The 25,067-nt window shown below is 38.7% G+C and overlaps 3 protein-coding genes across 3 annotated transcripts; 2 read left to right on the top strand and 1 right to left on the bottom strand.

Annotated features, from left to right (window-relative positions):
- The first annotated feature begins 5,592 nt into the window (after positions 1 to 5,592).
- Positions 5,593 to 7,206, top strand: LOC149084603 (speckle-type POZ protein-like). The gene has a single exon (XM_089235510.1). It carries the CDS (start codon positions 5,679 to 5,681, stop codon positions 6,729 to 6,731), a length of 1,053 nt encoding a protein of 350 aa, XP_089091636.1. The 5' UTR covers positions 5,593 to 5,678; the 3' UTR covers positions 6,732 to 7,206.
- A 7,483-nt stretch (positions 7,207 to 14,689) lies between these two features.
- LOC149084602 (speckle-type POZ protein-like) lies at positions 14,690 to 16,237 on the top strand. Its single transcript, XM_089235509.1, has one exon. The coding sequence runs from the start codon at positions 15,107 to 15,109 to the stop codon at positions 16,118 to 16,120; it is 1,014 nt and encodes a 337-aa protein (XP_089091635.1). The 5' UTR covers positions 14,690 to 15,106; the 3' UTR covers positions 16,121 to 16,237.
- A 7,455-nt stretch (positions 16,238 to 23,692) lies between these two features.
- LOC149084601 (speckle-type POZ protein B-like) lies at positions 23,693 to 24,712 on the bottom strand. Its single transcript, XM_089235341.1, has one exon. It carries the CDS (start codon positions 24,710 to 24,712, stop codon positions 23,693 to 23,695), a length of 1,020 nt encoding a protein of 339 aa, XP_089091467.1.
- Between the last annotated feature and the right edge of the window lie 355 nt (positions 24,713 to 25,067).

Below are 25,067 nucleotides of genomic sequence, written 5' to 3'. Positions count from 1 at the left end.
TTGCACCCCAAGCCGATTCCTTTATCCACATTTCCGATTTTTCGATCCACCCTAATGTAGGTGTTGTCGCGGCTGTCCATGAACGAAATGAGCAGTCCAGTGGTTCAAGGAGTTAGCTTCTGACTGTGCAGGTCTGGGTTCGAATACCAGTTCCGGCATGGATGTCTATAAACGCACTCTTAAGATGTCTCTGACGGTATGAAGCAGTTGAAGGGTGAATTCGGCGCCCCTTCACGTCCAGCGCCCGGGCATCAGTCACGCCTGCTCTCCTCTAGTTACGGCCCTGATTCCGAATCTTATAGTTGTTGTTTTTGTTTTCACTTCTGTTCAATACGAGGCACCCATATTTGGGGCCCGGCTCATGTATTAAGACGACCCAACTTCTATCTCAGTTTCAACGAGCGAAACAGTAACATAATTTCATGAAGGCTGTCATAATCAAGTTTGACTCTACATGTACACATGAAATTGTGTCTTAACACGTTGCTGTCTTAATGCATGGCCCACGCGGGAGCCTCACAAAAATGAGAACCGGTTGAAATTTTCAAGAATTTGCTGTGTAGAGCCTCTGAAAAATCACTTGGCCGGAGGCCCCATGATATGCTATTAAGACGGCCCTGCTTTGCACACAATAAATTCGTTTGTGAGAGCCCGTGAAAAATCTGGCCTGGGGCCCGCTCCGGATGCAAGGGCCCATGCCTGGGGGGGGGGCTCTGCAGCCGATTGTGTGTGTGTGTGTGGGGGGGATATCGTTAGATTTTCCATTTTCGAGATTCGTGTTGGCACCCTCTGATGATCACTCTAGTTTCACGAGAGACTCGCAATGCTTCTGCCACGCTGTCTTCTCCAGTCATTAGGTCATCGACGTAAACACAGGTGTCGAGCACTTGAGTTGTAGCTGGATAATTGTCGCGTTGTTTTTCTATGCGTGTTTTGATCGTAGCAGCAAGTAAGAATGGGCTGGCAGTGACGCCGAATAATATTCTTTTGAATCGAAACTCTTGCACGTTGGCATGCATGATCGCTGATGCACCTTGCATTGGTGAATAGAAACCTCACTGCATCTCTTTCTTTTTCCGCATAGTTTTCTAGCATCTTTTCCGCCACAGAAATCTGTAGAAATGCTTTCTCGACATCTGCAAGAAACGCGATTTTGTTGAGACGAAAGTACGTCAACAAATGAAAAATGTTCGGGGTTTAAGTTGACACCTGTCCAAAGGCAGTCATTTAAGGACAGTTCACCTGGTTTGTGAGAGCTTGCATCGAATACAATTCTCATTTTTGCCGTGACGCTTTCTGCTCGAAATACTGCTTGATGTGGCAAGTAGTATACTGGTTTTCCGTCAGTGTTCTCCGCGTCTGGTACTTTCTCTATAATCCCTTGATCCAAGTAATTGCCTAGTACTTCACGATACTGACCAAACAAAGTTGGATCGTACCGCATTCTCTTGAGAAGGCTCTGTAATCGTTTCTCTGCGACACTAAAGTTATCATTTAGTTCTGTTTAATCTCTCTTCCATGGTAGGCTAACTTCATATTGTCCGTCTTTGAAACAGACTGTTTTGTCAAACAACTCTTTGGCCTCGTCGGTTTCCATTAATTTGAGATCGTCCGTTATCCCGATCGACTCCAGTTCCATGAACTTCGCCAAACCCTTTTCAACCTCATCCCGATAACTCGTTAAATGGCAACGGAGATTGTTGTAGGTTACCGCATTCTGGAATGTCCATGTTACTATCCAACCAGATGCTTGTAGTAACTTGAATAAATTTGCAATCAATAGTGTCAATTCAAAATAGATGTTTTAGAACCATGTTACTGTTAGTTCTCCTCATACTCCAATATACAGAATCTTAAAATTATTACCTTTTAGACATAATGTTATATACCGATTTCTTCTCACACTATACCGGGATAAGTCATTATGTGTTGTAAATAATAATGTACCACTGCGGCGACCAACTAAAATTTTTACTATACCACACTGTCGAAAAGAAATTTTCCGGAACATTTCTACTACTTAGCTCCTAAACTTTACAATGGTATTTGGATATGGTGTTTTCATTTGTAATAGTAAATAATTACGAAAGTGTGCATATTTACAACTATTACTTACACTGTTCGTTGTATAGATGCATTCTATTTAACACATTACTATATCTACCCTTTCTCTTCTACTAATAGTTTGATCGTAAAAATTGTCTACGGTCGACTGTACAGGCACCGACCTCTTGTCGACTAACAATACATTATACATTCAAATTTATTCCAATTCAAGATATGAAATAAATTACATTTTAATCTTGAAAAAAAAAATAGGCCTCTTTCTTCAATTTTATTTGGTTGTTCTCCAATAACTCGTAAAACATTTCTGCACCCAGCAATGCGTCTATTTTTTGCGGAATATTGAAGTTGGGATCCGCGTAACTCAAGTTTCTAGGAAGTTCAACGCGGGTCAAATTCAAACGCTTTAACGGTGTTAAATCTGTTACCTTTGGAACAACTAAACGATCGAGTTTTTTACTACTATAGTCCCCTTCGCGGTTAGCGCTGTTACTTTTTTTTTTTTCGTTCAGAAGAGAGTCATTCAGTCCTGCAATAGGAATGTTTACAGTGTCTCTCCGAAGTCGTAAAGACTCTGCCACCTCATTTGCTGACAAAACTGACTTGAGAGCTGGCGTCGAGTAATAAGCGCGTATTGGAAACATCCCACCAGCTGGCATCTGAATGTAAACTATTGCTGTTGACAACAGAACGCATCCCCTTTACTCGCTCGAATGTAAGCAATTGTCAACACTCGAAGATGCGGCACATGAGTCTGTCGTTTTCTCTTTCTTGGTCGCTCACACAAGCCCTGACTTCTTTTTTTTTTCAGTGGAGTACTCATTTTGTTTTGGTTTTTGTGGTTGTGCGTCCTCTCTATGCATTAACGAATGATGCTTCTTCCCAAACGTGCAGCATCTCTTATCGCTGCCGCACTCAACTACTCTATGGGATTGCAGACGGTTGAAACAGTTTTTTATTTTTTACTTCGTATATTCTCTCCTCAATAGAAAGGCTATGAAAAGTTCTACATTTATAAATCGGATGATTCTCTACGCAAATGGGGGGCAGGAATTTTGCTTTGCATTCGCTTTGGCTATCAGATTTTAAGGTTTTGAAAATGCATCGAATTCAGATTTCGCGTAGGAAACTCACTGAGTATTTTCAAGTACTTGACTCCTTTTTTGCAAGAAGTCAACAAATTCTTTCCGTTCGGGGAAATTCCGTGTTTTCCAGATACATTTCGTACTGCTTGCGTGACTCACGGTCCAGCTTAGGCAAAATAGCATTAACAAGCAGTATCTCAGTTAGCTTATTCATATCAAGGTTTACAAGTTTGAGCCCTCTGAGATGTCTCAGGATAGTATTCACCATTTTTCGAAGCTCTTTAGCTGACTCATGATGTATTTTCTCTAGGTTAAGAATAGCGTTGGTATGTGTGTCAGTGATGACACCTTTTGTTCTCAAATGGCTTCTCTAATTCTCCGAAAAGCGAGTCGAAGGTATCGTCGACCGTTTCGACAAGTTTTGCTCCTTCTCTTAACTAGGCTCGGAGATAGTGAAGTTTATCAGCTTCATTCAATGATTCATTGTCTGTAATTAAAGATTTCAACTCCGACTTGAATGAGCTCCACTCTTCCGGATTTCCCGAAAAACTTTATAAAGGAATCTCCGGCAATTTTACTGTTGCAGGTTGAGCGACCTGATTATCGGAAGATAATCAGGTTCAACGTTCAGGTTCAGCGTTTGAAATTCGTGCATAAAAACTATTTTTTTTTCGAAATTTTTGTAATTATTTTTCTCCTTTATCCCCGATTCAGTGCCCATAGGCAGCCTAGAGCCATCCTTTGCTGGTTTAATCTAGAGCTCCACAGAATATGCGTAGAAGATGCCTTCAGTTCGATCCTCACAAGTAGTCGATGGGAGAAAATATCTTAAAATATTTTCAGAAGATTTTGAAAAAAAAAAATCTAAGATCTGTCTGTCTTTTTGGAAAATATGAAAGAAAAATTCGAAAAACACAATCCAATGATGTTCCACGAAAAAAAAAAATTCAGGAGATATCGAAGACTTTGCAAGTAGAAAAAGGGGAGGGGTGGCGACTTTCAAAATGTCTGTGCTTAGAAATATTCACATCACAATTCTATCTTAGGCCGGCATTGCACTATAAAAGTTTTAGAAATGCAACCAATAAGATCATCGGTTGCATTTGCTCGAATGTAACCAATATGGTTATTGGTTGGATTTTTTAAGTTTCATAAAAGAACTATTATCAAACTTTTATAGTGTAACCCCGGCCTTAGGCCGTTATTACACTATAAAAGTTTGATAAAATCCCTTTTTATTTCTTTGAAATATCAATGAGTAAAATTGAATTTGGATGCGTGAATCACGCATCCAGATGCGTATTGGCGATCACTGCTGGAGCACCTACCATTTGCTGCCACAAGTTCGAGAAATCTCCCGAATTTAGATTAGAATGAATTACAGTAATTATGATCTCCCGCACGAAACTTGAGCCTCACATACGCTGGTCTCAAACACTTCCGATGCTTGGCCTTTCGGGAATACGTAGCAAGCATAGCCGGCTATTTCGAAGAACATTGCTCTTCAAAAATATTTACATGTCAACGGTCACCGCAGAGGAAGGTGTTTTAGGGTTGGGAAAATTCTAAGAGAAAAGAGCTTTCTATGTGTGGTGGTTTATATTGAATGATTTTTATTTTCTTACCCTATCAATTAGGACATTTCCGAAGACTATAAACAAAAATGTTGTCGAAAGAAAGCAGTAGCGGTCTTCTGTGTGTGGTTCAGCACATCGTAAAAAAAACTGTGGCAAAAAAATAAATTTTCTAACGTGAGTTCCACATCACTTGCGAAATTTGTTTAAACAATTTCTCTCCCGCCAATCCGCCTTTGGTCAACACCAGTAGTCAGCATACGGCAACGATACGGGCAATTCATTTCAGCCACGGAAATGCGTGTTCGCTAGGTCTATGAGTCGAGTAATGGCCAACTAACGACCTATCTCCCCCCGACCTGTTGTCGGTATAGAGTGGTGATGTGTGTCTCAAGGTCCACAACTGGAAGGTGAGTAGGCGGGTCTGGCCCGGGCGCCGGATCAGAGAGGGCACAAAATTCACCCTTACCTACCTCTCCTTCAACATCACAATGGGTGCGTGCCCAAGCTGACCAAGCATTTAGTTGCGGCCTTCTGTCTCCCCACTTTAATACGTAAGTATCTTTCCTTCTCTCTCTGCAGGGAGGGGGAAGGAACCAATTTACCATGAGAACATGAAGTTTAGCAGGACCAGTCCAAAAAAACATCACCCATCGAGAAGAAAAAATTCCCGCGGAACCATTTCTGAACTAGCTTTATTTATCAAAAAAATGCCAATCTGGCATCTCTGTACTAAGCGACGGAAATAGGAGTCTTCGCTAAGTTGGCGAATTTTTCGCTCAGCCAAACGTTTTATTCGAACTGCCAGAGAGAGAAATATTTGGCGCGATAGATCTCTTCTGCAACCGTGCAAATACAACCTGCTAACCACAGCTGGAATAAATTAGTTCGCGAAACGGTGTCGAAATCGTTTTCTAAAGCTTGTGGAGATCGCGTATATGTAATCTTTGGCCAAATGGCAGAAAAAACCGGGAAAGTGAAAGTGTGCGGTAATGTACAGGGGAATTTCCAAAGCACATGGACCATCGAAAGCTTCAGCTCGCTTGATTCGCAAGTTGGGAAATATTACCGTAGTGAAACATTCCAGCTTGAGAACGGAGATATACAATGGTATCTGTGTTTATATCCTGGAGGAAATGAGGAAAATTCTAAAGGTTATGTTTCTTGTTTCGTTAACAAGGAAAATCTGGAGAGAAAAGTCAACACGGCATGCACATTGATTTCACTACGCAATACCAAAGGTGACATTTTGTTGTTCTTCAAACTTGGTGTTTTGTCTCCTCTTGGGCGTGGACTTGGTAATGCTCAAGCTATCGAAAGAAAAACCTTGTTGACTAAATTGGTGAATGACACTCTGTTAGTCTGCGTGGAAGTTACCCACTGTACGACATCTCTCAGATCTAATGTTGCTATTGATCACTGCGTTGAAACTACTCCGGCGTTGAAGTTGGCCGACGACTTACGGAATCTGTGGATTAGTAAAGAAAATGCAGATTGTGTCATCTCCGTGGGAGGCGAAGACATCCATGTCCATTCGGTTATCCTGGGTGCGCGTTCGAAAGTTTTTGCGGCCATGTTCAAACATGACACGAAGGAGAAAGACACTCGTCGCGTGGAAATAACCGACTTCCAGAAAGGCTCGATAACCTCAATGATGGAATTTATCTATTCTGGAAGCGTGCCCGGTTTGGATTTCGATCGAGCCTTGGAACTTTTAAGAGCCAGTGACAAGTATGAGGTGAGTGATTTGAAGCTGTACTGCAGCAATTATCTGTTGTCCCTTCTGGATGATGATAACGTTTGTCAGATCCTAATGAATGCAGATATTTATAATGCTGAAAAACTGCGAGTAAATGCGATGAAATATTTCTGTCAGTTTCTGTCTAAAATGGATTTGTCGGCAGAACGTTCCATTTTCGAGACACGACCGGTGTTGCTTTGTAACATCATCCAGGAACTGATTGAACTGAAAAAACAAAAAACTGGGAAACCACACACGCCGAAATGAAATTGAACGAAAATATGGTCATGATGTTGAATTATCATATTTTTATTTTCATTTTTGTCATATGTAATCAAGGAACGTGATGCGTACGTTATTACATTATCAGTTCAAAGTATTTTGACTAAAAATACATTTTTCTTTGTATTTCTGTTTAATAACATTTCTGTTAGTTTGTGTCGGAAATGGATTTATCAGCAGAAAATTTCATTTTCGAGGCACGACCAGTGCTGTTCCGTTAGCCATCGTTCAGGTACTGATTGAACTGAAAAAACTGAGAGATCGAATTGAATGCAAATATTTTCATGAATTATATCGAATTATCATTAATTTTGTTCATTTTTGTCATATGCAATCGAGAAATTTATGATGCGTACTATCATACATTATTATCAGTTCAAAGTATTTTGAATAAAAATACATTTTTCGTCAGTTGTTAGAGATAATTTATTGTTATTTTGTGCGTGTAAACAATGTAAGAATTGATATAAATAATCTCATCATGATCTAAATTAAGGGGGGAGGGACTCGATAATTTGTGATTAATAAATTTGCGATTTCCAAAGTGTTGTTCCTCGACTGTTAAATTTTTATTTACAACATGAAACTTCCCTCAAACAAAAATAGAACAAAAACCTGGAACCTTATCATTAGCGATACATAAATTTTGCGCAACAAAATTTTTAAAATCAGAAATTTCGCATTTATTCGCAGGAAATTTGTTCACACACACGAACAATTTTCAAATCAAAAACAAGGTGCTTCGAAGCAGCTTTTTGATAATATATCATCTTTGAACACGAATTTATTTAGGTGTTGTCGGGCTGTTGATGGAACGAAACAGTCTACCTACACGCTGGTAAATTTTATTTGTGGTGTTAGATGATATGTGTCTAGAGTCAGTTTATTTAAACTCTACTCTGCTGCTGTGTCTGTAGCATAATATGGGTTTCCCAATTTCTACCATTCTCATGTATGAATTTTTTTCTGTTTTTGTTTTTCGTATAAATTTCCTTGAAATTTGCGCTCAAGAGAAGATTTCAAGTTTACCAAGTTACTCCCTCCAAAAAAGTATCGCGAAGGGATAGTCGGATACTTCCAAATTGCCGATTATTTCCATAATTTTCCTACAAAACTCCGACATGAAACTGAGCTGAATTCGTATTTTACGAGATAGAATTTCACTGTGGAAATTTTTTAAGAAACTTACGCTTGAGTTATCGTCTTCATATAAATTGAATAAGTAACAATATGTTTCATATAACTCAGATAAATGACAGCTTGAACCACGAATTACACCAGGTCCATCGGGAAGAGTTTTGGTGTGGCACTTTTGGCTTCTTTTTTTGTAGCTTAAATATGCGCTTTTCAATTTTCTTGTGTGAAGAACAATTGCCTTTGTCTTGGCCCCAACGGAGTTCAGTTGTTTGAACTCTTTAATGAGTACGTCACCCATGAGATTCACTTTATGCGCCCAATATTGGCAGTGCGAAATGTTGTCACCACAAGAAGTGGTTTTAAAATAAGTTGAAAATCACGCAATCATAAAACTCCTAGAATCTGATACTAGACCCTTTATTTGGGAATATTAAATTTCGTATTCTTTTAAGGTGTTAATTATAGCTTGCCATTAATTATATAGTTAATGTCGAAGTATAGATTGTGTGCATTTCTCGGAAAATCAGCAAAAATTCAAATTTTTGCATTAGTCGTAAAAATTGGCAAATTTTGCATTTATCGTGTATATTTCGTAAGTATGAAATTTACCCTACTTTCCATACATTCCAGTGATTCACAACATAAAACCGTATAGGCCCCCCTGGTGGTGGGGACCCCACGGAAGGAAATAAAATGGAAAGGGGGGAGCCATAACAAGTGTCCAGAAGGGCCATAGCAAACCGTGAAAATAAATTCAGTGTTAACATTTTTAAGTGAAATGTGGTAAAGTTTTTGATGGGGGAGGAAAAAACATTAAATGTAGTGTTACCCAGACTTCAAATCCAGCAATACTGCATCTAAAACCAGGGCGATCTAGGCAGGGCCGCACCTAAGAGAAGGGGGTTCTGGGACCCTGGGCACCGTACCAAAAATGGGCGCGAATTTCACTCCTCTAACCCCTACTTCAAGGGGGCGCCAAAATGTGTGCTTGCCCTGGCTGACTAGGCACGGCCGACTCAATTCAGTGTGTTCAGCCGGCCGTGACACAGGCATGGCCCTTAGCGGACTTACATGATGCTGTATGTAAATATACAAACATTTACTTCCCAATGAAGACGGAGTCCCAGAACATTAATTCACGTGGGGGCCCATGTTTTTGAAACTATATCTGAACCCACCTCCGCCACTATTACGTGAGATGCTCACTCAACACCAGTCTAGAGCAGGGGTTGCCAATCCGCTGCACGCGAACGCTTTTTGAAAATTGAAATTCTATTTCGCACATTTTTCAATCAAAAATAAATCCTCTCCAACTTTCAAACAGTTCATTTATAACTCAAAAGAGTGACGGAACGTTTTTACGAAAATAAGAGGACAGTCGAACGATATTTTACAGAAACGGAGGCAGTGCTCGTATCCAGTAAAACTGGACGTATGGTCTGAGTATTCAAATTCGTAGAGTTCACATTGAAGATGATCTTGATTGTGGCACAACATGGGAAAAGATTGGCCACCCCTGGTGTGGAGATCACAGTGTATCTCGCTTATAACGTTTTCACTTAGAATATTTAGTACGACTTAAAAAAGCCGTTCAAGTCGTAAAAACCGTCATAACGTTTTAAAAAACTCTTTCACCAATAATTTTTGAAACGTTATGGCGGTTTTTTTGAAAAACGTAATAAGCGAGATCCACTGAAAATAATTTTTGCTCCCTATGAGTTTGCTCGAGAAATACATTCGATACGTAGAAAGGGTCTCACTGTCTGGATGAAAAAGGGGCCCTGGATCAGTTACGGATCCCTGTGTGTAGGTCCAACTGGATTATCCCGTGTTTTACAGGACTGGCCGATCTTTCCTGTATTATTTGGCTTTAAAGGTTGATCGCTACCCTCTGGATACGCGCCAACCCTACCCTGGACAAAATTCGGGGTAAACCCGAAGAAAACATGTTCCAAAAGGGGATAATACAATAAAAGGATGGATAAAGGTTGAGTAATGGCGTATACGAATCCGTATCATTTCACTTTTCTCCCATTTATCATTTTTCCTGTCTAAGTTAAGCGGATGGTATTTAGATGCATAAACTTTCCGACTTGCCAGGGCACTCTTCGACTAAAATTAATAATTAAGCGTTGTAGTGGTTTTTTTACAGTCAAACATGTTATTCGCCCATCCTTTCCTCCCCCCCCCCCCCAATCTGTCGATCAACTGCCAGTTTGCTCAAAGTTTTATAACTGAAGAGAGAAAGGTGTTTTCTCGCTTTTTTTTCGGAGTAGTATAGGAATATGCGTACGGATTAAGTAATAGGGAAAAAGAGTATTTTTCTTCCTTGTTTTTTCTTATCATTGTTCTTCTCTGTTCCAGGCGGACAGCAACATCACCGCACAAAATCTAAAAAGCATTCTTCTTGAAAATTGTCACCTATTTTCAAGAAGATTATTTGAAAATAAATTATATAATAAGAAGAATCAATTTATAATGAGGATCAGGGATATTTTAAAAATCACTTGAAGGGTTAAGCTTATCAACAACCGTGGGATTGAACCTGCAAAGTTGTGTCATTTATCGGTAACGGAACTAATGCATACTTTAACTTTTGCATGCCAGTATTACATAGACCTTGGCGAAAAAAGGGCAAAAGTAGGACCCCGATTATCCGAGCTAATGTGACCTTTTCCAGTAGAAAAGTACCAATACACACACACATACAACACGATTACCACATTTCCTTCATAAAAATACGGGAAATCGGCGAAGAAATTCTCTCAAGCAATTAAAGATGGTAATTGAAGCCAAAAAAAAAAATTGTCAAATGCAAGTAAAGTTTCAAATAATAGCCAAAGAATTTATCGAAAGCAGGAAAAGTTGCCAAATACAGACAAAAAAAAAAATTGCCGAAGTTGCCAGTAAAAAAAAAAAATTGTCGAAGTGCAGCTATTACAGACAAATTCTTGTGAAGTTGTAAGTAATCTTGCAGGTCTGTAAATAATTTTGCGAGGAAAGTTGTCCACAAAACTTGTTAAAGGCAAGTAAAATTGCCAATTATAGCCAAAAAATAATTGTCAAAGGCAAGTGTAGTGACGGGGAGCGCTAGGCACCGCATTGCTCTCCCGGCGAACAGCCAAGGACAAGTAAAGTTGTTGAAATAGTGGAAAATTGATGGCTGCAAGTCACAATGGGTAAAAATGTAACTAACCAAAAAAAAAAAAAAAAACCGTATATATTTGTTTGAGAAATATGTGAAATGGAAATATTTACATGATTATAATTAATTTAGTCATAATTATCACATAATTCATGAGTCGTGAAAATTATCTCTTAATTCATTATTTTAAAAATTAAACTTGAAATGGGAGAAAAATCAACACATTTTATAAGAAAAGTCCCGTAAAATACGTGTCATATGGTCTCTTTGTATAAATACAAGTTTCTGACCGCGAGCGGCAGAAATAATCCATATCTGACCGAAAACGTTGCGCACCCCCCTTCTCTAGGCGGACCTATTCGAATTTTTAGAATACTAACTACATCGATAAAAACTGCATGTTAACTGTCTATACCTTTACGTGTCTCTGAGGCCGGGATTACGCTTAAAAAGTTTTGTAAAAGTGCTTTTATAAAACTTGAAAAATACAACCAATAAACGGATCGGTTGCATTGGTTCGAATGTAACCGATCAGCTTATTCGCAGTTTTTTTCCAAGTTTTATGCAAGCACTTTTACAAAACTTTTATAGCGTAATCCCAGCCTGAGACGCAGAGTTAGTATTCTGCCGCTGTGGTGGTCGAGTGGTCACACTGACGGACCCCACCGTCGCCGCAGTGGTGGGTCGGCTGAAGTTGGTTTCCTATGGTTCCCAACTTCGAGGTGCGAATGCAAGCTAATCTTCCCCATTAAAAAGTCTCACCGCAGAGAGCAACAGGCCTACGCAACGATACAATTATTCGATCATTACACTTCACTCATAGTTCGAAAAATATTCGTATTAAAGGTAGATGGCAGCACTATAACGAGCATTACAAAGAAACAAGCTTCACGTTAGGTTCACGACACGGACACGCAAATTCCAACATGTACCAATTCGTTAGAAGTTGCGCAGAGGAGTATGGACGATGTGCGTGTTTGGTTTAGTATAGTTAGGATTAGGCCTAAAAACTTGCAAAATGTCGCCAATATTGGTTACATTGGAGCGAATATAATTGATACGATTATCTTTAATTAATCCTTTCGTAAATCATATATATTTTATGTCATTCTTAATTTTTTTGCGCTCTTATCTTTCCTCATACTTTTGAGCCACCTGGTTGTTGGATAATGTACCTGTCGGAGCATCGGCAAAGACACATTTATGGTTTGCCACCTGTGGGCCACACGAAATTTGCCGCCCTTCTCCCATTATGGTCTAATCTTCTGGACTAGTAATTCGCCCCCGTGCTTGGCACAACCCGCTTGGCATCCCCACTCCTGCAAGTACACTTGTGCCTCCAAGTTACTCTTTTGGTTACTCACATGCTAACACACTCTATAAGTCAGTCTTTTAGCCCTACACATGATTGCACACTGTTGTGGTCACTCACATGCTTGCACACTTTTGGTCACTCACGTGCCTGCACAATGTTTGGTTTCCTTGCTTAATAGGCCACTCGTTTAATCGTTTGCACATGCTCTAGAACGGTGTTTCTCAACCGCCGGGCACTAACGCTAGTCACACCGGGCCGTGAGTGATTCGTAGTTTCATTTTCTCATTAATTTCTCGTCAGTTGTGTGCATTACCGGGCCTTTCGCTTACGCAGAAGAGATTTACCGGGCCAGTTTGAGAACCACTGCTCTAGATCACTCGTTTGGTCATTATTGCACACTCTCCAGGTCACTCACTGACTTGTTCCCTCGCTCTGTACGCCATTCTTTTGGCCATTCACTGCCCTGGCTGTCTGGGCAGAGGAGACTTCTTGAAGTTTATACGAATCTTTCCGTCCATCTCCCACTCTACTACGTAACTTTCTTGGCCACTCACGCCTCACATTTGCCGACCCTCTGAATTTGTCACCCTGAGCTATAACCCGTTAAGCCTCCCAACCCGTAAATACGTCACTGGTTCTCGCCAATGGTAATCAATAAGCAGTATTTGGCAATTTCGACAACATTTGACAGCAAGAATTTCCCGTATTAATTATCACAATTTCCCGTATTTTTATTGATCGAATATATAGTCACTCTAATCTTTTTGAAAAAAAAAAACTTCATGCACAGTTTTTGATAACCTTTGATTATATTTTCCTATAGTTAAATAATTAGTAGTAGTTTATATTTTATAGTTAAAAAAAGTGTAAAAAATTGGCAACCTTGGTTGTAAAGACACCTTGATGAATAACGATAACATTTCGTGCATTCTTTCATGCCCATTTTTGATTGACGTTGCATTTGCGAAACGCTTTGTTTAAAAAATTTTTCAATTAATTTTCATACAAATTTTTCATGAAATTAACATTTTTAGAAATTAAATACAAATACAACGCCACAACAGGCAAATTGCCCAACGAGGTGGCTGACTTAAGAACATCATGGATCCCCGAGCCATTTTTTGGAGGCCCTACCTACTACTGCTGCACCACACATGCACCCCACCCACACCCCCCGCGACCCCACAACGAATCGGTACATGTGGGAATGTGCGTGTACGTGTAGTGAAACCTGACGTGAAGTTTTGTTGTTTCCCTGTAATGCTTGTTATGTGTAGTGCTGCCATCTGCCCCCAGTTTTTCTAACTATGAGTGAAGTGTTATGATTGAATGATTTATCGTTGTAGGACTGTTGCTCTCTGTGGCGAGACTTTTTAACGGGGAGATCGGCTCGCATTTGCGCCTTGAAGTTGGGAACCACAGAAAACCAACTTCAGCCGACCACCACTGTGGGGTTCGAACCCGGATCCTCGCATCGCGAGTCCGTCACTATAACCACTCGACCACCACAGCGGCAAAAATTAGGCATTTTAAAGGAATTGAAAGGCTCAATGAGAGGGAGATAGAGTACCCCACAGAATTTTTTAAAATTTGTTTGTAATAAAATTTAAATTTGATGAATTTTTGGAAATTTTGTTCTGATTTTCCATCTGGAAATTTTTTTCCCATGAAAAGTAATAATTTTTTTTAAATGGAAAAAAATAGTTTTTCTTAAACTTTTTGATCACATGGCACACGAGTTTTCTCAAAAAATCACATAGTTACTAATTGTATTTAATGAAATTAAGTTCGTAATTAATATTTGCATTAATTATTAAGGTAATTGATTAGAAATTTACATTAATTGCAAAGAAAAACACGCTAAATATTAATGTGCAATTGTTTTAAAACTGCTCAAATATATTATACAAGTAACCAGTTATCGTATATATGTGTAAAACAATGTGCGATTCGGTCATGAATTGGAAGAGCGGTCGAAGACGGGATAACCGAGTGACTCTATTCAAAAATTAGACACACGACAGCAAGTTCTAAACGCCAATGCGTTGTGTGAGTGGATCTAACCGGATTGAACCTGATTTTGTTTCCCAATACGTTTTTGGTGACGCACGCAATCGCAACGCTATTAAACAGGCCTACAATCGTGAGAGTTGGTCGATATACAAAAGAAAAATTTTATGTCGCCAAGTCTAATGCCAAACACGATCATCGCAAGCTGCTCCCTACCGAAGAAATCTTTTCATAGAAAAAGTCGATAAAAACCACGAAATAAAAACCCCCCCCATTAAAGAGTATCTCTTCTTTTTCTGATGCAATCCCACGCTTTTCTGACACGTGATATTTGTCCACAAAAAGTAGATAAAGTTCGTTTCATGATAGCGAGGACCAGGTGATTTTGATCTCTGTTTATAAACATTTTCGTGTTTATCTAAAAGAAAACGGTGTTTTAGCAGAGACGTTCAACGTTCGGATTTTCAAATAGCGACTTTTGTGTGTCAGATTGACAATATTTATGCCTGTAGGAGTCATTTTTTCCCTCATACCTGCCTTATCTTTTAACCCTACTCTGCATTAATAGTGTGTAAATATCTCTTACGAAATTAAAAGTAAAACAAATTGAAACTGAAAGTAAAACAAATCGAAACTGAAAGTAAAACGAACTCCAGCTAAAATCTAAATCAAAAGGCAGTGCTTGTCAGTTATGTTGTTCAGAACCACGTTGTGGTGTTGAAAGTCCTTTCTCAAGTCAATTTAACTTTCTCAATGTCTCCTAAATTGGAAATATCTGGAAGCATCCAGGGTAATTTCCACTGTCAGTGGTACATCGAACGTCTCAGCTCGCGTGATTCATCGGTGGGAAAGCATTGCCAAAGCCAAACATTTCAGCTCGAGAAAGGAGGCATCCAATGGTGTGTGTTATTATATCCTGGAGGAGAAACTGAAGATTCCAAAGGATACATTTCCGTTTATCTTCATAAACAAGATGAAACACAGAAAGTGAAAGTGAAATTCAATATCTCGCTGCGTAACACCAAGGGTGAGATTTTATTCGTTTCGGAAAGTGAATGGGTCAGTTTCTACATCGGGAAAAAGGGTTATCCTAAAGCGATAGAATCGAAAAATGTGAAATCGAAATTGGTCGATGACGTTTTAGTGGTCGACGTGGAAGTGACGTATTGCATGACCTGCGTCGGCAATGAAGCTGTCACGCATCGCTATCCCGAAATGACACCGATGGTGAAGATGATCGACGACTTCAGAAAGTTGTGGGTGAGCAAAGAAAATTCAGATTTTACCATCACCGTCGGAGGAGAAGATATTCAGGCTCATTCGCTCGTGCTCGCTGCGCGTTCGGAAGTTTTTGCTGCCATGTTCAAACATGACACGGTAGAGAAAGACACTCGCCTCGTGGAGATAACAGATTTCGAAAAGGCCACCGTGGACTCCTTCATTGAATTTATCTACTGTAGTTGTGTCTGTGAAATGGATTTCGATCTTTCGTTGGAGCTCCTACGGGCCAGCGACAAATACGAGGTGAGTGACTTGAAACTATATTGCTGCAATTATCTAATGTCCATCATGAATGATGAAAACGTTTGCCAAGTCCTCGTGAGCGCGGACATTTATAATTGTCAGGAACTCCGCAGTCAGGCCATGAAATATTTGTGCGAGAGCCAGACCGTGGTATTTTTCGAAGTTCAGCGTTCGATTTTCAAGACTCGACCTGAACTGCTTTGCGACATCGTCGAGGAAATGATTAAAAAGAAGAAAATGTGAGATTTTTGTAAATAATAAATGTTCGTAATCGTTAGACGGTTATCAAACACACTTCGAACTGTTCCATCAGTTCTACTTGTTCGTGTGTAGCATGTCACAAAGTTTGAATTTCATTCATAAAAATGTTTTGCCTTAACATCGAGAATTTATTTTATTTTGTGTTATTTAATGTGTGTAAAGATTCCGTATTTTAGTCAAAGTTGCTGCTAAGCTTTTCACTGTCATCGTGACACTGGATGTTCGATGAACATCCAATGACTATATATTTCCTGATGAACATTGTTCATCAAGAAATATGTAGTCGGTAATGATGTACGTATTTACTATATTTACATCGCTTATATATGTATACAGTCAAACCTCGTTAGTGCGTCACCCGGTTAACACGCCACTCCGCTTACCCGATCACTTTTTGGAAGTCCCAATTATCCTCAGACAGGAATTGGCACAGCTATGGCCTACTCCGTTTAACGAGTCACTCCGCTTACTAAGTCATATTTTTGCTCTCCCGAGAGTGACTCATTAACGAGGTTTGACTGTGTATGCGCCTAATGAAGAATCTCGTAAAAAGCTCTAAATTCACTTGCTAAAAATTTCCTTTTTCAGTGATTTATTTCCGAAAAATTTAGGTGCTTCCAAGGGGAATTAGTTCACTCAAATTTTCCAAAAAACACATTTTCGAATTTTTCAATTTCCAAATACTAAAAACTTTTTTGCGTCTAACATTCACATTTTCACTCTACTTGTATAGCAAGAAGAGATATTTTAAAAATATTTTAATATAAACCTGGTTTTTTTATTGGATAAGGGACATTTTTTCGAAAACCACTCGTTCAAATGTCTTGAAACATTGTGTGTGTCTCAACACTGTGGATGCATGACATACTTCAACACGAAAATTTTTTATCAAAATTATTTTTAAAAATTGTGATATGAAATATGAGTAAATTTTGGCGATTTTTTTAAAAAAAGTTTGCATGTTGTTGAAGTCAAAATTTCGAAATAAATAAAAGCAGTTAAAATCTCCTAAATGCTAAATTTTATACAAATATCTATACTATTCGAGAAAAAAAAATTGAGTGCCTAATGTGAACAGAAAATTTTCAAATGCTCCTTAAAGGAAGGAGATTTTTTCCCCCATAGGAAAGCATGGGAAGCTCCAAGATCGCTCCATCAATCTCCTTAATGATCAACCTTCCTCAAAATATCCTCACTATGATACATCGTAATCAAGGACATTGGAACCCTTCAACGGTGGGATTAACACTACATGTTTTTAATAAGTGACGCAGATGATGTGCCTTTCACTAGAGAAAATCAGTGCCATTCTATTTCGACAAATCAAACGCACGTTAAATTTCTGAAATACATCAAGTGCTTTTGCATGTAAATTAACAATAAAACATCTATATAAATTCTGAGTGTTTTTATTCATTTATTTTAAACCTGTCAATATTAGTGTTGACAGGTAATATCGTATTTTTGTGTTGTTGTGGCATTTGTGGATCTAAAATTTGTGACATCGTAGAGAAAAAAACTGATTTCTCGATGTTTCAAAATTCGGTAAATCCAGCCATTTGCTAAGCGGACACAGAAAAAAGTTTAAAATTGTTGGATAGTGATATTATATAAATATATCTTTTTAGAAGAAAATGACTTTCGAGAAAAGTTGGCTTCTGAAGGCGCGTATACACTAGCGCGCGGATCGTGCAATGCAAGCATTCCCAATGCATTCAGTGGGTACTATTTCCGAAACGAATCATCATCATCATCATCAACGATGGCTCCATCCGAGAGCTGTTTCAACGCCATTTGTAGGTTTCGAGCGGCAGTAACAACTATTGAGGAACATGATATGATAAACGAATTTAAATGACTCAAAAATGAATTTAAATGACTCAAAAATGAATTTAAATGACTCAAAAATGAATTTAAATGACTCAAAAATGACGAATTTAAATGACTCAAAAATGACGAATTTAAATGACTCAAAAATGACGAATTTAAATGACTCAAAAATGACGAATTTAAATGACTCAAAAATGACGAATTTAAATGACTCAAAAATGACGAATTTAAATGGCCATTAAAAATGACGAATTTAAATGACTCAAAAATGACGAATTTCAATTATTATGACTATTAAATTAAATGACTTCGCGAAATAAGACGAGGGAAGAAAAATGAAGGCTCTAGATAGGCTCAGAAGCACGTACAAACACGCACATCGATAACGACGCCGTCCAAACTATTGGACGTTAGTCCTAAAATAGTTTGGAATATTATAGAAGGAAGAATTCCTTTGTGTTCGTCGAAGAAACCGACTCCTACTGAATCGGTTCAAACAGATCAAGAATGATTCGTTAATCGTTCGCAACACCGTACAAATTACTGAACAACCGATCGCGAACGCTTGCATTGCACGTTCCGCGCGCTAGTGTATACGCGCCTTAGGCCGGTATTACACTATAAAAGTTTGAAGGTTGCTTACGTCATCAACCAGCCTTTTTGAAGATATGAAATATTCTAAGCTGCTGACAAAATTTTGCTGGGAGGGTCAGTGGTTTACCGATGGGGGGGAGGGGGTCAAAAATGGCTGGAAATTTGCTTACGTAATACTTGAACGGCCCCTTATCAGTAACACAGTGCTGAGCAGCGCTCCCGTGTCTCTGCACAATTATTGCACTGCTGTTGAGGCACAGTTACTCGTGCGTAGTATCGCATTCAATATTGAGCTGTAGTAATTTTTTTTTTCTCATTGATTCTAGGATGATTCGTGTTTCTTTGATAATCAAATTATTTCTTACATTTACTCTGATTTTTCATCAATTCTAAAAATTTAATAAATTTTTGCTTTATGTTCTTGTACACATTGGCCTATGTTTGCTCGTCAAACATTCCTGTTTTTACTTTTTGAAAATTTGCACAATATTGTCCAGCATAAGCGGAATTATCCGCAAATATAATTGAGTGTTCCTTATAACCTCGCAAAGTCTGATACCGAATCGATGCAACAGGGTGTATTCGGTGAAAACAGAACAGGTAACAATGGAGGATTTGGGGAGTGCATCGAGCTTATACATTACTGAGATAATGGGTGGGCCCATGCGTTAAGACGGTACTGCCAAAGCCTCCTAGATACTACTTCTAGGAGGCTTTGGACTGGGGCGATCCTCGTTCTTTTGTTTTTTCACGCAATAAATTCACTACAGAGGGGCCTATGAAAAGTCTGGCCGGGAGAAGTGCCAAAGATTCCACGAATATACGTGTCATGAATCTGGCCAACGACAATGCAATTTCTCATTTCAGAGAAATAAAAAAAAAGCAAAAAAGCGAAGTGTCATTGGATAGGTTCTTCAAAGTCACACAAAAAGAACAAGTTTCCAGACAACAGTGAGCCTGTAAATCGTCCTAAATAGTGGTACAGTAGAACCTCTCGGTAGCTGTTACCATAGAACCACAAATTTTGTCCTCTAGTGGGGGAGGGCGTTTCGATGCTCCACTGTACATAGTGGAACCAGACCCCCCCCCCCCAAATGAACACTTTTAGTTCGAGAATATTCTCCAGGTCATGGTGAGAGGTTTTAAAAGTTTGGTTATATATAAAGATTTCTGAAACCTTTCGATTAAAACCTTGAAAAATTATTTTAAAATTAGATAAATTTTCAAAAATAAGTTCACAATAAAAATTGAATCAAAGTTGATTGATAAAGGAAACTATTCTTATACAATCACTTTCATTCTAAGAAGATACAGAACTGTTTTCTTCAATGCACATTTCAATTCTGTATCACTCACATTTCTTTAAAAGTTGCGCAATTCAGCCCTGTTGGTTTAGTTTTTTTTGCCTTCGAACTTCGATATTGTGGTCTACAAACTTCAATGTTCTCATCTTCTTGACGGAGAGAGACGGGGACAGAGAATATTCTCTCAAAGGACTACTATTATAAATTACTAGAGCATATTCTTATCAAATAATTATTATTCTCAAGTTATTTATCGAGATTATTTATTATAATACATGTTATTACATATATTCTTGATAATACTCTCTGGAAAGATTTCGGTAACTGGAAGAGTTTTTCTCTGGAAGCACTATTATTAACTTCAGAATAATTATTTTCTATATGAATATTCCCAGTAATTTATGATAGTCCTTCCAGAGAATGTTCTCAAGGATATTATATGTAACTATATTATTATAAATAAATAACAGGAGAATATTCTCCGAAAGATTATTCTCGAGAATTTTACATCTCTAGTTGAATCACATCTTATCATAGAATGTTGTGCATCTGTATATGAATCGTGGAATCATTCATATCCAATCCATAGTGGAAGGAGCAAAGCAACGCATATTTATTTCATGAAAAGTTTCCTTTTACATATTTATTTTTTTTTATAAATGACTGAAAATACAGGGTGATTATAAAAAAAAACTATCCCGACATATGGGCCCCTAACTATCATACCATTTACAGAAACTGAATGAAATTTTGGCATAAGGTTTTTTGATGTATGCGCTCAAGAATGATATGGAAAACAACAGTGTCACTCTAACAGTTACGGTTACAGTGAGAAAATATCAAATGGCAACACCAAGTTTTTTGTATTGGAATGTGATCTCCATTGTGAAAAACCCTAAATAGCGTTCGAACGGCAACTGTAGCATGAAAATCACCGGCGGTAGATAGACTAAAAGTGAGGACAACCAATAAGGACAGAGAAGCAGCATAAAATAAAGCATTTTATTGTGTTTTCCACATGACCTTGTGGAGGACTAATCGGGCTGGGATCTCAGCCGAAGAAACGGTGTGACGAATGAAACGAACATTAATGCTCTGGTTCACGGCAAAGTCCTTTTTACTTTTTACTTGCCTAGCTCCGGGGATTTTCGTGCTACAGATGCCATTCCAACGCTATTTAGTGTTTTTCAGTATGGAGATCGTATTCCAATACAAAAAACTTGGTGTTGCCATTTGATATTTTCGAAATTGTCTCACTGTAACCGTAACTGTTATAGTGACACTGTTGTTTTCCATATCATTCTTGAGCGCATACCTCAAAATACCTTATGCCAAAATTTCATTCAGTTTCTGTGAATGGTATGATAGTTAGGGGCCCATATGTCGGGATACGTTTTTTTATAATCACCCCGTATATATTGTATGTGATGAAAAATAAAGGATATTATATAGTTGAATTGTGTGGTCGCAATTTTCTTTTGGTATTAAATGGATATTTTTTTTGGTGAAAATCAACAGAAAATTGAAGTTCTGAAAAATTAATGCTCTTGGAGAAGTTTTGAGGTCAAAAGGTAATTTTTCAAATATTAAGTTTTTATTAAAACTCTGGCCCTAATTGATACTTGAAAATAATTAATTATAAGTTTGAACTTGTCTATTCGAGTGCTCAAGTCTTTACTAATTTGGCCTCTTTTTCTATAACATTGAGAAAATATATATATATATATATATATATATATATATATATATATATAGCAACGTGGGTTAAATATATAACATATCGGCGTTAGTGTGTGGTGCTGCTGGAGAACGACCTTACAGGGAAGATGGGTTTCGTAGGACGGATTTCGATGACGTTACGAATCTCGGGGGGTCAGGCTTTCTGCTTTAGAACAGTGTTTCTCAACTACCGGGCCGCGAGAGTGATTCGCAGTTTAATTTTCCCCATTAATTTCCCGTTAGTTGTGTGTATGGTCGGGCCTTTCACTTACACAAAAGAGATTTACCGGGCCGCGGGCTTACAAAGGTTGAGAACCACTGCTTTAGAAGGTATTGCCAGAGCCGTGGCAGCTCTAAAGGGAAAAACAGTCAACTCGGGGTGTATTAACCTTTTGGCCAAAATGTGCTGCGCTCCAGGACACATTTCTACAGAGCCAACTGAACAGATTATAAAATACATTGTCACGTCATATCTGCTGCGGCCTGTCCTCCTCAAACTTAATTTTGTAAAAATGAACTGAGCGGCACATTTACAGATCGCTTTAGTGTCCCGTGGTACAATTCCAGAACATTTAAGTGGCCCGTGACACATTTAGAGATCCCTTGAGTGACATGTGACGTAGTTTTAGAGCACTTAAGTGGCCCCAGTGCTTTTCTGCATCACTCAAGTTATTCGCGGCAAATTCTCAGATTATTCAAGTGATGTGTGGCACAGTTCCAGGACACTTAAGCGGCCCGGACACATTTCCAGATCACTTGGATCCGCGAAACATTTAGAGATCACTAAAGTGACTCTGTAGGGCACTTATCAATAGGAGTGAAGGTTACTTCACAAGTGCCCACAAACTATCGAAAGGTTTTTCTCGTTTTTGGGGCACCGAGTAAGATGCCATTAAAAATATTTAATATTTTCATAAAGGGTGGTTGATGACGTTAGCATCTTCCAAACCCCCTTCCCGCCCCCCCCGTCATCAAAAGTCAGCAAATCGGAAACCCCCCCCCTCCCCCTATCGATGATGACGTAATACTTGAACGGCCCCTAACATACCGGAAGGGATCGCAAGTTCAATAAACTCCTGTGGTTTCGGTTATTCGCGGATTTCCGTATTCGCGGTCACCCACGGAACGTAACCTCCGCGAATACGGAAGGGTTGGGGAAAGCGACTGTACATCAAAATACGTTGACTACACGTTTTCATCATGGCAGTCAAAGAAAGCATTTCTGTCGAATTTCACACGGGCATGTGTGGCATAAAAATATACATGCCAGGTCTCGTTACATTATAAAAGATAATTGTTTTTTAAATAAAAATGCAACCAATTAAGCCTATCGACTGCATTTGCGTGAATGTAACCGATACGCTTATTGGTTGCATTTTTAACGTTTTGTAAACAAACTTTCATAATCTCTGTAATCCTGGCCTAAAACATTTCTTAAAAACACTTTTTAGTTACAGCTAGATTTGTGGGTGATTTTGACGTAATTTGTTCGAATAATTCAATTTTTTTGGCCTGGAATACTGAAACAAATGTTGAATTGACTCAAATAATTTACAGTGTATGTGAACAAAATTTATTAAACTTACTATGGTCGGTGGTTATCCGTAATCACGGGAATAAGCACTTTAAGGCCGGGTTTACACTGTAAAAGTTTGATAAAATATCTTTTACAAAATCTAAGAAGAAAAAAAAACCAACCAATGAACCTATCAGTTACATTCACTCGAATCTCATCGGCACGCTTATTTTATGCATTTTCCAAGTTTTGTGAAAGAAATTTTATCAAACTTTTTGATCTAGTGTAATCCTGGCTTTTGTGTAACCCCATCATATTTATAAATAAATATTTTCCACATCGAATATTTCAGCCATTTTTATTATAGGAGTAGTAATTGTAGATTGAGAGCTGCTATTTTCGAAATTTCGGCCTGGAAAAATACCGATAGCGTTCAAAATACTCGCGATTATTAACATGATTCACGGGTGACATGTACCTTTTTTTTTTCTGGTGTTCGTCTCATCCACTCAGAAAGTATCTTGCCGTATACACAGCATTAGTATCGGGTAATTCCACGGATGTCGATTACTTGATTAGTTTTACACTTATTCAGTTCTTTTTATGTTCAATCAGTCCCTTGACGATGTCACACACCAGTTCGGGTCGTGTTTTGAGCAAGTGACGTTGAGCGTCGAATTCGTCTTTTGACAGATTCTCGCAGATGTATTTCATAGCTTGGCTACGCAGTTTCTCAGCGTTATAGACGTCTGCACTCAGAAGTATTTGGCATATATTCTTATCGTTCAGACAGGATATCAGGTAATTGCTGCAATACAGTTTCAAGCCACTGACTTCATATTTGTCGCTGGCTCGCAGCAGCTCTAGGGCGAGATCGACATCCAGCCAGCGCACACTTCCAGAGCATACGAATTCCATCAAAACGTCGACCGTGGGTTTTTTAAAGTCCGTAATATTCACTCGACGAGCTCTTTTCTGCAGCTTGTCGTGTTTAAGCATGGCCGCAAACACTTTCGAACGCGCACCTAGCACCTGAGAATGGACGGGTATATCATTTTTTTCTACGTTTATGATAAAATCTGCATTCTCTCTACTCTCCCACAAGTTCAGTAAGTCTTCAGTTAAACTTATAATCGGAGTGGTTTCGACACAGTGATCGACCCTGAAGTCATATTTGGCCGAAGTCAGGCAATGGGCCACTCCTACGTTGACTATGAGAGTGTCATTGACTAAGTTCATCATCAAAAATTCTCTGTTGATAGTTTTCTCGAAACCATATCCATGATTGAGAGTGGCCCAGCCATCATTTTCACCGTCAAACAAAACCTCACCTTCGGTATTAAGTAATGACACATTAAATTTGAGGGCAATTATGTTCTTGTTATCAGACTTATGTACAAAGAAAGAGACGTATCCTTTGGCATCCTTATGTCCACCAGGACATACACTCAGATACCATTGCACGCCTTCCTTTTCGATCTGGAATGTTTCACTGTAGTAAAATTTACTGACTTCCGAATCAAGCGAGCTGAAACTTTCGATAATCCACGTACTTAGAAAATTTCCTTGGACATTACCACAGACATTCAATTTTCCAATTCTGGAGGCCATCGGTAAAGTTGACGAATCTTTCACAAGGTATTTTGAAATCTTTGAATCTCTGGAGAATCTTTCAAGGCATTTAACACTGCTCAAGAGTGAATAAGACCGGATGGATTGAATTGTCCGAGCGGAGTGGGGTGCACGACGGTTAACAGAACACAAAAATTAATTTTTTTGCCGAAAACCTAGTTACCATAAAAACTGGTAAAACGCCATTCAAATACCACATGAAACATACACAACAGTTTTGTCGGATAAAGTGGCAGTTTCACTCACTTGTTTCTTGAGGAGCAAGGTCTTTGTTACGAACGACATAAATTCCGAAAAAAAACAGCACGGAATATACTTATCGGTGGTATCAGCA

This window comes from Pholcus phalangioides, unplaced genomic scaffold (genome assembly GCF_987345545.1).
Source record: "Pholcus phalangioides strain wild (caught in Gottingen) unplaced genomic scaffold, Ppha-v1.0 ptg000008l_1, whole genome shotgun sequence".
NCBI classification, from domain to species: domain Eukaryota; kingdom Metazoa; phylum Arthropoda; class Arachnida; order Araneae; family Pholcidae; genus Pholcus; species Pholcus phalangioides.
Note: the sequence above shows the minus strand (reverse complement) of the source record. Positions and strands in the feature narration are given on the sequence as shown.

What these genes read in the sequence shown, in the direction of transcription:
- LOC149084603 (XM_089235510.1), top strand. Translation starts at nt 5,679, where the DNA reads ATGGCAGAAAAAACCGGGAAAGTGAAAGTGTGCGGTAATGTACAGGGG.
- LOC149084602 (XM_089235509.1), top strand. Translation starts at nt 15,107, where the DNA reads ATGTCTCCTAAATTGGAAATATCTGGAAGCATCCAGGGTAATTTCCAC.
- LOC149084601 (XM_089235341.1), bottom strand. Translation starts at nt 24,712, where the DNA reads ATGGCCTCCAGAATTGGAAAATTGAATGTCTGTGGTAATGTCCAAGGA.